Genomic DNA, 12,938 nt, shown 5'->3' with positions numbered 1-12,938 from the left:
AATTTATTTACTTAGTAAAGGCCTAAATAGGTACATTTTAATTTTTCATGATACAGCTTTTATTATTAGCTAGTCCTTCCGAATTTTCTCGCTAAACATTTTCTCTCTTTATGCCCTAATTTTTACCTGACCAATCTTTTCAAGTTTTTTAATTAGCATGCTATTGTTTTTATGCATAGTATTTCTTGAGACGATCCAGATTAATAGGCTCAGATAGTTCATTCCGTTCAAGGTTTAAAATGTTAGCAGCACTTTTTTGCTGGATCTTCTTTACAAGGTACTAGCCCTCACAATTAGGCCTGAACTTTCCTCTCAGATTGAACGCGGTAGGTCTTGTGTGCTTCAACACTAAATCACCAGCTCTGATATTTTCTGATTTCACTTTCTTATTGAACGCCTTGGCTAATCGCTTTTGATATAACTGCATGTGATTTAAATTAGTTTTTATATCTGATTTGCTTCACCGAATTACTGAGTTGGCTTGAGTGCATTATACTTTCACTTACATGTCTCATCATGTTAACTTCCTATGTGTTCTAATAAATGAGATTTGATAAAATTATTCCTTGGCTTTCTTACTTGAGTAATTAGAATTTTTGTTCTTAATTTGCCTCCATTTTTTAAATCAAAATTTTCTTTTTTTTTTTTTTAATTTTTTTTGTCTTTATCTTCTTTTGAATTGTTTGCTTCTTTTAAACATTTCTAAATTTCTAAACACTCAATTATTAAGTAAAAAAGCCAATGAGTAATTTTATAAATTTCATTTATCGGAAAATAAAGAAAGTTAACGTGGTGAAATATATAGGTAAAAGTAAGCCCACTCAAGCCAACTCAGCAGTCCGATGAAAGCAAATTGAAATAAAAACTTATTTAAATTCTTTTAAAGTTGAGTAACTTTTAAAAAAAATAAATGTTTAGCCACCAAAAACTAAAAAGGTCAAATACTGTTTACTCCCTATAGTTTTACCTAATATATTAGTCAAGTTCTACATTTTTTATTACATTAAACTTTCCATAAAATTAATTACTACCACATTCCGTGTTAGTCGAAGAATTAAACTAGTAATTTAAGATTACATTTTGATCCTTAAACATATTATTAAATATCAAATTCGTCCAAAATTAATTTAGTACAAGTTAGTTTTAGTGTCTAATTAAAATAATAAATTTAATTTTTTTTTGTACTCTAATTTTTTATTTTTTATTTAAATAATTTAAACATTTTAAAACTACTTATATTTATAATAGTATTAATAAATTACTATATAACTTAATTTTAGTTATTAATATAAAACAAATATTTCTAGTTAAATTTTTTTATTCTATTGTTATTTTTATTATATATCATAGTTAAACTATATAAAAATAAAAATTAAATTAAATAATTATGTCTTAATCTAGTGAAATAATTATTATTTTTAATATAGTCTAATTTTAGTGTTTAGTAAAAATAATAACGTAACAATTTACTTTATTTCAAAATTTAATATTAAATTACTTAGTAATTTAATAATGTTAAATAAAAAATAAATATTTTTAATACGTTTAAAATTTTTTAAAATTAGATTATACTAAAAGAAATAAAAGATATAAATAAATAAAATTTATTATTTTAATTAGACACTAAAATTAATTTATATAAAATGTAGAAAAAATTAAACAACCAAATCATATATTATACCAACCTATATGAATAAATAGTATTTAACCTCAACTAAAATTGGAAAAGTACATACCCATTGGTGTAATTTTTCCTTGAATTAATTTATTTTTTTCATCCTTGTCACTGCATATTTTTTTAACCTCGCGCTCCTAGTAGCCGCCCAGCGGCCTCTGCTGCTCTGCACGTGATTGTTCAGTGTGTGCGTCGAACGGTGCCAAAGTATTTCTTTCAACAGTTAAGTTTCTTAATTCTCTACTATCTTTGGTCTCTTTAAGATCTTAGTTTTAGGAAATTAATAATTTCTAAGAATTTGTTCTTTGCATATGCTTCTATTGCAACTGTTTGTTATAATTAGGAAATTATTATGCTTTTGCATATGCTTCTAATTTTGTTATATTTATTGTAATTGTATGGTATTGAATGAGAGATAATTTATGTATTTATTTGCCATATTAATTAAAAGCAAAGTGGTATTGGTTTTGGTGTAGGAGGGTTTTTGATTTTAGGGAGAGATGCCTTCAAAGGTTAAGAAGCACCCAAAGACAGCATCAAGGCTGTCGAATGCTGAACATTCTCAATCTCCTAGAACACCATCATTGATATCTTCTTGTGATGATTTATTAGAAGTTAGTGAGCAAGATGTTGCCATCTCTTTACAAGAAGCATCAAACAGATATCCTTCCATGATTGGTAATTCTGCTTTTATCGGTCGACTCACTGATGTTGACCCTCATTCTAAAGGTTGCAAAATTTGGCTGTCCGAATCTTCCATGGTTGCTTCTTCAATTTCCCCTGGCTCTATTGTATCGGTAATTTCTCATCGAATAAACCAAAATTTCATTTTGTAATGTTTATGCATTTTTTAAATGGAGATTCAAAATATCATTTATAGTTTTCTTGTAACTTTTTTCTTGTTGACAACAATAGTTTTTGCTTTATCTGCATTATATTGTCTTAGTGATGTAATTGCTTTGTTGCTCTTTTATATTTGTTCTTTCTCTTTTTTATAATTCATTTTGTTATTCAATTTGTCATTGTAATATTGTTTCAGGTTTCTCTTGCTGCATCAGGACGTAGAGTTTCAAATCCTCTCATCTCAATACCGGGAGAATTTGCTAGGCAGTTTGAGGTTGAGAATCTGGATGAAACAACAAATGAAGTGGGGAACTACTTTGCTTTTGCTACGGTGTTTCCTTCTTGTAAGGTTTGAATATCTCTCTCAGCTCAATCTCTACGTTGTTATGCAGCATATTTAGAAAGAAGCATGTCCGCAGCAGAATGCAAGACTAGCTGATACATTTCAAGCATTTTCTTCTTGCAAAGTGAAAGCAAGTTCATACGGGAAATTTGAATTCCTTTTTCTAATCAATCACAAAAAGATTTGGGCTTCTTCTCTATTGATAATATTAGAAGTTGCTCTGGCTAAAAATGATATATTTTTGACGCTGAGTTTACATTGTCATCATTCTTCCTGTGATAAAATTTATTTATTTATACTTGGTAATTTTTTAATCGTTGAATGGCCAAGTAATTTGGGAAAATTTAAGGAAGAACTGTGCATTTGTGCATATGTGTTTTCATATATGGCTTCATAGTCATAGTTCATAAATATATGTGTTTGCTCATTGAATTGGTTGTGCTGTCTTTTTTCCTATGTGGGTTTCTTTTAGTCAAGTTTCAAAAGGATTTACTCAAAATACTATTTTTTCATTGTTTATAAAGCCGAACCTTCAGTTCATGGTGGAATGTGAGGACCTGTTGCTTTATTTGCTCTCACATTTGTGTTCTTATGTATTTGAATTTTTGATGACTTGAACTGCCTCTCTCTCCCCACTCATTTTTATAATGTACATCTCTAATTTTAAACTCAAGTATTTCCAACTTGTTCAACTGTTGCTTAGCACGTTCCACAATCACTTTAGGTTCAGGGTTTCACTATCAATGCATTTCATTTTCGCTCCGTTTGGCATGTAACTACAGTTATTCAATAAAATTGGACACAAGGCAGTACTGAATCTATGTTTGTTAGTAGAAGTGTGGGAGGCGACCCTTTATTTTAATAAAAGATTTGCAGACATTCTGGCTGTTGAGGGAAAGCTGTAGCCTTTTTCTTTTTAATTAATTATTTGTATAATTTTCTCATTTCACGGAATTGATTTCTGGAAACTTAGAATTTTACCCTTTTAACATTCCTTTCCAGGCTTTGAAGGATGGGGTGCGGTTCTCTTCAAGCCTTTCATACACAATGGGATGTCCTGCTTCAGGACGGCTTGTATTTGTTTACCCTGTACAAAATCAACTTCTAAGTGGGCTTGTAAATGGAGACAGTAAACCAAATGATAAAAAAATTGATAGTCTCTCATCTCACAACTTCTATGAATTGCACTTAGAGCTGGTTCCTGTTAAGGATAGGGTCAAACAGAGCAGTGATGTGATTTCTAAAATGAATTCTGCTGAAAAAACACATGGACAATCTGAAAATGGGAAGAATTCATCTCCCAGGACACCATTGTGTCAGCCAAAGCTAAGTTCTAGTAGTCCTAGCCTGTCAGCTTCATCAAGATGTGAAGAAGCAATGTCCAATTTATCTAACCGCCGTCAGACTCATGTTGATTCATTTGATATCAAAGAGGTCCTAAAGGATGAAAGTGTGAAACAACTTCTGCAGGCTTGTGTTGTTTCCTGGTTGTATTCTCGTATTCTAATATGTGGGAATATTGTGGCTATCCCTATACTTTCGGAGCTTTGCATTTTCCGTGTCGTAAGCGCAAATCAATCTTTGGAAGATAATCAAAATCAAGATCTGATAAAAGAAAGAAGTAACAGTGTTTGTCCTCAGTCTTCTGAATCAATGGACCATCTGAAAGAAACTATTTCTATAAATCATGAAACAAAAGTATACTTGCATTTACCAATGAATTCTGCTTGTAAAACTCCCTACAGGAGCAGCTTGTCATTTACACAAATTGAGAATGTGCATGTGAAAAGTGTTATGGCACATGAGATAACAAAATTGGGTGGTCTGCATAAAGAATATGCCGTTTTGAAGGACATAATTTTGTCAACCATGAAGAATGATTTTTTGAGGTATGTCGTTCCAGTTCTTTTCCTTAGTTTGTTAGAAACTTCAATTGCATTCTCTACAAAGCTGCCTCCTTTCATGGCAAGCTGTGCTATGTTGTAAGAACTCTTCTTCATAATTGAATTATATAGATGTTCACATATAAGATCTATCAAGGATGAAGAATCTAGAATTACGCTCTCAGAAATATAATGGGTTCATAAACTTAATAAACCCAACTTATAGACTAAGGATTATGTACCTGTCTACCATGTTAATTAAGTGCCACTTTACATGTCTGAAACATCATGATAGCTACTTTCCTTTTGTAGCCAAGATAGTACTTTAAACTGCTGGAACCTTTCAATACCTTGTGAATTTAGAACACGAGCAGATAAATATCTAGAACTTCCCATCTGCTAAGCTATGTAGTATATGATTATGATGCACGATGGGCTTTTTATTTAAGCTTAAATATATTTTAAATATTTAGTTCAAGATTGTTCTCACACACGTGCAAATTTTCTGGTCATTATCACATTAAGCCTTCTGTCAAAGAGGCCATCTTGTCTTGTGTCTATTATTTTATAATTTCACTTAAAGTCTCAAACCTTGTATGGCAAAGCTATGGCAAGTGAAATAAGATTAAAGTTAAGGAAAGGTTATGTAAAGTATATTATCTAAGCTTACCTTGTTTGGGAGGAGGGATTCTAAAATGATGAGTGGGCTGGAAATTGAGAGATTTTGACTAAATCTCCCAAAAGTACTGTGTCTAATTACCATGGTGCCTCTTCTAGACAGGACATAAAGTTATTATACCACTTAAAATCTTCTTTTGTGCCAAAAAGAAAAAGTTCCATGGTTATATTTCGGTATGATAATCATTATATATCTAACATTTTTTGTATTTCTAGAGAGATCTGAGCAAGACATATGTTGGATAAAGATGTGTTGATTAGTTTACAATTATTAAACAAGTTAATCATTCTAGAGATGGAGATTTTAATTAGATATTAGTGGCACTTAGTGAAGGCTAATTTTAGCCGTATCACTATCTTCAAGTAGGGGTTATTAAGGCATCTCTGGGGATGCAAGTGCTGGTTTATATATTTTACTGATAAAATATCTTTCCTTTTCCTAGAAATGTTATAAAGTATTGATTGTACACTGTTTAAATTTTTTATTTTCCTGCATTTGGAACCTTTAGTATTATTGGTCATTAACATAACTATTTAGTCTTGGTTTACGACCAACAAAAGGAGTGCTTCTTCATGGACCGACTGGGACAGGGAAGACCTCTTTGGCTCGATTATGTGCCCTTGATGCTGGTGTCAACCTTCTCTCTGTGAATGGACCTGAGATTATAAGTCAATATCATGGAGAAAGTGAGCAGGCACTTCATGAAGTTTTTGCTTCCGCCAGTCAAGGTGCACCTGCTGTGGTTAGATTTCTTCTCTCATGGTTATTAATTTTTTTTCTAATTTTTGGGCCCTTGCCTTCTTCAAAAAGAAAGAATGATGATTAGATTTGTTTCATCTATAGCTTATTAACTATTTTGGTCTCAAACTGCAAATGCATATTGTTGACTCTCTTTCTACCCATTGTTGTTTAAAGCTATCTTATGCACATTTAATTTGCTGGAACTGAAAACATAAGTCCACAGAAGGACTATGGAGCATTGACCATTACTCCTTGACATCTTATTAATTGACCTTCTTCACAATTGTGGGGCTCAAACTGTTTTTGGTCTTCATGTTTACTCTTTTCATACTAGGATTTTCATGCTGATCATGTGCTAAGTAGGTTGGCAACCTTTTCTTCATTGGGTACCATGGATGGGCGTTATTCGGTTAAAATTGCATAATTCATTTCTCTTATTGTAGCTCATTTTGTTTTGACATCTTGGTTTGGTTTGGTTCAGTGCAGTTTATATTGATTGAATTTTCTGTTTATATTATATATACACACACATATATACTGTTCTGGAGAAAGCTTTAGAGTTTCTTAAGTTGTATATCTATTTGTCTAAAGAAGAAATCCCTTTCCTTGTTTATTGTCAAAACCTAGCTGCCGCACCAACCATTCTTCTTTCTCTCTCTCTTACTAAGTTCCCTCTTTCTCTTTCAATTACGATTCTTCTTTTTTCAGGATTAAAAGCTTTCTTCTTCACTCATGATTGGTAGTTTTTTGAATTTTGGCAATATTAAAGGACCAAAAAGCTAGCATCTCATTCTTAACCAAAAAGCTAGTATTTCATTCTTAGACGAACTGATCAGATTTGATACCCTGTTCATACTTTTATATGAATTACTCATTTGCATGGACATAGATAGTTGTTAAAGGTCCAAGGCACAAATAAAAAATAAATGAAGCTAATAAGACTCATATCATAATCCATGCATAAAATCATAAACTTAGCATGTTCAGAGACATAAAACCAAAAAACAAAAGAAAATCTAAAAGGAACTTGCGCAAGAGACATAAAACCATAATTATTTCCTACTAAATAACTATAATACCTAAGGTATCTTCTGTAAGACAGCTAAGTATTATCATTAAGCTCAATATAGCCATCTTCTTCTTCATCAACATCCTCATAGTCATTTCCAATTTCTTCTTCCTTGTTGTCTAATTTTCTTCTTTTTATTTTTCTTGAGATGATTAGTATAGTTGAGCCTGTAAACTATTTGAAACTTGATATTGATGGCCCAGATTCATCTATTGACATATATATGAAAAACAACACAACTTAAAATTTACAAAGAATTCTGTGGATTGGTATGAATTTGTAACAAATGCAATTTTTTCAGTCAGTATAGCTTTTTTGGAATATTTATAGCGTCCTCTTTATATAAGCTAAGTAAATGGAGGACCTAATTTGATTGAGCATTTCGTTTTACATATTTCTTTTCATTATTATTGCTGTTCAGTGAAATTGTCTCTTTTAAAATGTAATGTGGGTTGGTACCTATAGATTTCATAATTAATTTTAAAGTTTTGCTTTGTGAAAATAGAGAATTTACTCTTTCTTATACCTAGACAGTTATAACCAGTGGTAGTCCTTTTACAGGTGTTCATTGATGAGTTGGATTCTATTGCACCAGCTCGGAAAGATGGAGGTGAAGCACTATCTCAAAGAATGGTAGCTACATTGTTGAATTTAATGGACGGGGTTAGTAGGACTGATGGAGTAATTATAATCGCTGCTACAAATAGGCCTGATAGCATTGAGCCTGCACTGAGACGGCCTGGAAGACTTGATAGGGAAATTGAAATAGGTGGTCTAATTAGTCTTATTTCCTGTTTTCTTATTCTTTTTATTTCTTATTTATTTTCTTAATTCTTAATTTTTAATTTTTTAATTTATTTACACTTTTATTCACATTTTACGCTGCTTAATGCTGCAAGGCCCTATATCTATAGTACTGATAGAAATGCTAGGTTTCGATGTCTCAATGAATTTTGATTTGTCAGAATACTCATGCCGAAACACCACTAATATGTCCATTTGGTAATATGCATTTTAAAAATTCTACCTAAATACATCAAGTATTGAACTGGGATTTGTGAGCTTTAGTGCATGAAGATCAGTGATCTAGGAGCCTCAAGTGCCACTTGTATTTTCTATCATGCTCAAAGAAAAAAAATATCTAGCAAATATAAACATCTAGAGGAATGTGCTTTTGCTCATGTGGAAGTTCTTGATTGCTATTCCTAAGCTAATGCTGTAGTTGAGATATGTTTTCCCACCTGATGGAATTTTTAGTCCTTGCAACTTCTTATATAGAATTCACAATAAAATCTGCGCATGATTGATGCCTAAAGCTTAGTCATCTAATGTAATAAATAGGTAAAAGTTTGACTTTGTTGGGATTACCTATTAGACACGGATTGAATTACAAAAATTGGATTACAGGGAGTGGAGCCAATTTCATGTGGTTGCATTAGAAATATTAGGTATAACAGAGGGAAGAAGAAAAACATAGAGCTTGCATTAATGAAGAACTACATGTGAAATGGCAAAGTGGATTGCTACATGTTCTTTTGCTGTACATTCAAGCGGCTCCATCTTTAGTCTTTTTTGAGCTCATTACAAGTGCCATGTGTTTATTTATTTATTATTTTTCTGCTCACAGGTGTTCCATCTCCCAAGCAACGATTAGATATTCTGAATACTCTTCTCAGTCAAAGGGAGCACTCTCTTTCAGATTTGCAGGTTCAACACCTTGCTGTGGCTACACATGGCTTTGTGGGTGCGGACTTAGCTGCTCTCTGCAATGAGGCGGCCTTAATTTGTCTTCGACGTTATGTCAAGTCCAGAAAGTCTAATAATTACTTGCATTCCATGGGATCTCCTACTGTTGGTGAGTCTTATCATGAGATTATGTTGAACGGATCTAGCGAGACATGTGAAGATTCTGTATCGTCAAATCTGCAATCTTTGGCTGCTTCCTCGGAGAATAGCCTTAGTACTAGCGAGGCAATATTGGTGGCAGAAGAAAGTATCCTAAAAGTTGTATTTGAGGATTTTGAGAAGGCGAGGATGAAAGTCAGGCCTAGTGCCATGCGAGAGGTATGATTAATATTTTCATATTGTTTGGGTGAATCTGGTTCTGTCAAACAGGTTTTTAGGAACTTAGTTCCACCATTATATATGGCCTTTAGGTATTTACATTACAAATAGCACTATATCATATGAGACGTTGGATTTTACATGTTTAAAGAGGTCTTGGAGCACTCTCATAAGTTGTGTAATGCACTAGAAGTGTACCATAACTATAAAATAGTTGGGAAGATTTATCAGATGCTAGATTTTGGATACAGATACAGCAGATGCTACTACCCATAGAACTAGACAGATGTGTTTCTATTCGTAGTGACTACTGCTGTGTGTTAGCTTTCCATAATTAGAAGCATCGGAGATACTAGGGCTGCTTTTTTATTAATTTAGAATCTAATCCATAAGCTCTACCAGAACCTTAGGACATATGTAATAGTTGAATTATCCAACTTGTTTGGAACACCTCTAGAACTTGTTTAATTTCATGCTCTGCTAATATTTGGAATTAAAACCATTTTAATTATCATTCAGAAAGGATATTCATTAAAATGGCACTGTGGAAGAACTTTTCAGTAGTCTATCAATCCAAACGCCATTTCTTTGACTTTATTATTCTACTTCCAGGTAATACTTGAGGTTCCAAAAGTTAATTGGGAAGATGTAGGTGGCCAGAAGGAGGTAAAAGCTCAATTGATGGAAGCAGTGGAATGGCCTCAAAAACATCAGGATGCATTCCAACGCATTGGTACACGTCCCCCAACAGGGGTACTGATGTTTGGGCCTCCTGGCTGTAGCAAAACTCTCATGGCACGTGCAGTAGCTTCTGAAGCTGGATTAAATTTCTTCGCGGTGAAGGGTCCAGAACTCTTTAGTAAATGGGTTGGCGAATCAGAGAAGGCTGTAAGATCCCTCTTTGCAAAGGCCAGGGCCAATGCACCATCAATCATATTTTTTGATGAAATTGATGGTCTTGCTGTTATTCGTGGGAAAGAAAATGATGGGGTTTCAGTTTCTGATAGGGTTATGACCCAACTTCTTGTTGAATTGGATGGTTAGTGATTTGTTAGTTATATTGCATGATAGAAATTCTTTTTCTTATAGGGATTTGATCTTGCATTTCTATAGATTTATTGGCTATAGAAGTTCCCTTTTTGTAAGGGGTTATTCTTGCATATTTGTGGATATATTAGCTATGAAACTAACCAAAACTTGGTGGAAAAAATATTTGAATTTCTTGGATAATCTCATGAACTGCTTGTTTGGTTTTGATATATGAATGCTGTATTCCTACTTTATTTTCACTGGATTACACGATTGCTTATTTCAGGTTTGCATCAAAGGGTTAATGTTACTGTTATTGCTGCGACGAATCGCCCGGACAAGATTGATCCTGCCCTTTTGAGACCAGGTGCTCTCTCTCTCTCTCTCTCTCCCTGTCTCTGTGTGTGTGTCTGTGTGTGTCCCCAGTGTGCGTACTCTATGGGCATGCATGCATACACAGAATCTTCTAGTCCTTACAGTTGGTCTTTCGAATTGTGGTTCCTTCCTGATCATAGAGATCTGAGCAGGACGTTTTGATCGTCTGCTATATGTTGGACCTCCAAATGCAACCGATAGGGAAGCCATATTTCGCATCCATTTGCGTAAAATTCCATGCAGTTCTGACGTCAGCATAAAAGAGCTATCTCATCTTACCGAGGGATGTACTGGAGCAGATATATCATTTATTTGCCGGGAAGCAGCTATGGCAGCCATTGAGGTTTTCCAATTTCTTTCCATGTTCTGCTCAACCCTTCAGTTCTATTCTTCATTTATTGGATCCTAAACTTTCTGTGTTGCTAGGAGTGTATTGATGCTTCAGAAGTAACGATGAAACATACAAGGACTGCAATTAGACAAGCCAAGCCATTGAACACAGAGTCTTATAATGAGCTATCAGCTAAGTTTCAAAGGCTTGTCCACTCTAATCATAGACAAGATTGTTTAGAAGAACCAAAGAGCTCAACTAGTTCAAACAGATTTCACTTCTGGTAACTGTCGATCTTTCTGACATACATTTTCTTAAAGGGCAAATTACTAAAACCCATGAAGGCTGGCCTAGTTTAGTGTACGATACTTCAGTTTTATTAAATTTACTTGGGCCTGAGAGTGTTCAGCCGAACTCACAGACATGATGATCATATAAGTTCTATAGCTCAAGATGTTTTAGTAGTTTTTCTAATGTTATTTTGATTGTATGTATTTCTCTTCATTGGAGTGGAAATTGGTGACAGAGAATCTCTCTCTTTTTATGAAATCAACTAATTCAGTCCTACTATATGGCAGGACAATGATGAAATCTACCATGCAGTTCTTGGTTCACTTCCTAGCTCCAGGCTCAAAATCTACTTCAAGTGGGTAGACTCCATCTGCTCTGAACAAAGCAATTTCCTTTCAAAAGCAGCATCGGGCATTCAATCTACTTACCCTCGTGCAGTGCAAAACTACCGAGTTTATGCTTTGAAGTCTTTTGGTGAGTGAGATCGCATGTCACCATTAACACTTGATGAAAACACTGTTAGATCAGAATCCAGCTAAAGATTCTTTTTATGAAATAGGATCAGGAACTGCGTAGAGGAAGAACAAAATATTACTTAACCATGTATTTTTTGGTCCGTCCTTCATGATTGAGAGTGTAGAAAATTTGATATGCAAAGTTCAAATCTTGGTCTTTACAAATTGTGGGTGTCGTGTAAAATTCTGTCGTTTTCCATTTGTTTCATCCTTGTTTTCCATTTCTGCTTCCAGTTAAAGTGCTACTTTTATAGGCAAAAATGATAGCTAAAGAATAATTTATAGCTATGAGGGGTGTGGAAAAAATGACAGACACGAATTGAAGCTTGAAAAGAATGGCTTTTACTATACAAGAAATGCTGTAACAATGCTTGAAACAATGTCAAAGCTAGCTATTAATAATCTAGCCACTGATCTACTGAGTGGCCAGGGTTTAATTGATCCTATGGGATAAGCTCTTAAACTTTAGACCGAATCGTAAATAAACTTAAAATTCAAAGTGTCACATTTTCAAAATGTGCTAAGTTTAACATTGTTAAAATCTTAGTCTCATAAAATAACAACCAATCTAAAAAAATTTAATAAATTTTAACAAATATTTTATCTCTTTCTTCTCCGAATCCTTGTCAAACTAAAAGAAATAAAATATAAATGAAAAAGAAAATATAATACAAATAAAAAAGTTATTTTATTGTCGCCTTTGTGGCTTTGCCAATGTTGCTGTTAACTATCATCAGAGGTGGAACTATTGAGAGGTTGGAGTGGGCTGTAGCCTAGAGTAGTTTAAAAGAATTTTTTTTTTTTTAAATTAATAAAGGGAATATTTTTCCTTTAGTCTAGGGTAAAAAAGATTTCTTTTATTATTTTTTTCATCTCTCAATAAATACCCCAGCCACTCTATTCTTCATTAATATCAACATCGATCAATATATCTTACCACTTAATATTATTTTTCCTCTTCATTTTCTCTCTTTACAACAACAAAAGATGGCCACAAGATGCAAGAAGAGATTTCAGTGACTAAATTGATGTGGCAAATTTAATGGCTCTTCAATATTGAAATTGATTCACTTCAAAAAAATGGCTCTTCAATGCTGCAA

General features: G+C 33.3%; 1 protein-coding gene across 2 annotated transcripts; it reads left to right on the top strand.

Annotated features, from left to right (window-relative positions):
* Positions 1–1,743: 1,743 nt before the first annotated feature.
* On the top strand, positions 1,744–12,059 carry LOC8259680 (calmodulin-interacting protein 111). Of its 2 annotated transcripts, XM_015718113.3 has the most exons (12): positions 1,745–1,897; positions 2,152–2,472; positions 2,715–2,867; positions 3,864–4,750; positions 5,961–6,165; positions 7,795–8,002; positions 8,861–9,297; positions 9,910–10,336; positions 10,613–10,693; positions 10,854–11,044; positions 11,128–11,315; positions 11,611–12,059. In XM_015718113.3, the coding sequence occupies exons 2-12, from the start codon at positions 2,176–2,178 to the stop codon at positions 11,684–11,686; spliced, it is 3,150 nt and encodes a 1,049-aa protein (XP_015573599.2). In that variant the 5' UTR covers positions 1,745–1,897; positions 2,152–2,175; the 3' UTR covers positions 11,687–12,059. The 2 variants fall into 2 exon arrangements, with proteins under 2 accessions (XP_048236239.1, XP_015573599.2); XM_048380282.1 differs by lacking the exons at positions 11,128–11,315; positions 11,611–12,059 and having other exon boundaries at positions 1,744–1,897; positions 9,910–10,185; positions 10,854–10,994.
* The last annotated feature ends 879 nt before the right edge of the window (positions 12,060–12,938 follow it).

Source organism: Ricinus communis, chromosome 10 (genome assembly GCF_019578655.1).
Source record: "Ricinus communis isolate WT05 ecotype wild-type chromosome 10, ASM1957865v1, whole genome shotgun sequence".
NCBI classification, from domain to species: domain Eukaryota; kingdom Viridiplantae; phylum Streptophyta; class Magnoliopsida; order Malpighiales; family Euphorbiaceae; genus Ricinus; species Ricinus communis.
Note: the sequence above shows the minus strand (reverse complement) of the source record. Positions and strands in the feature narration are given on the sequence as shown.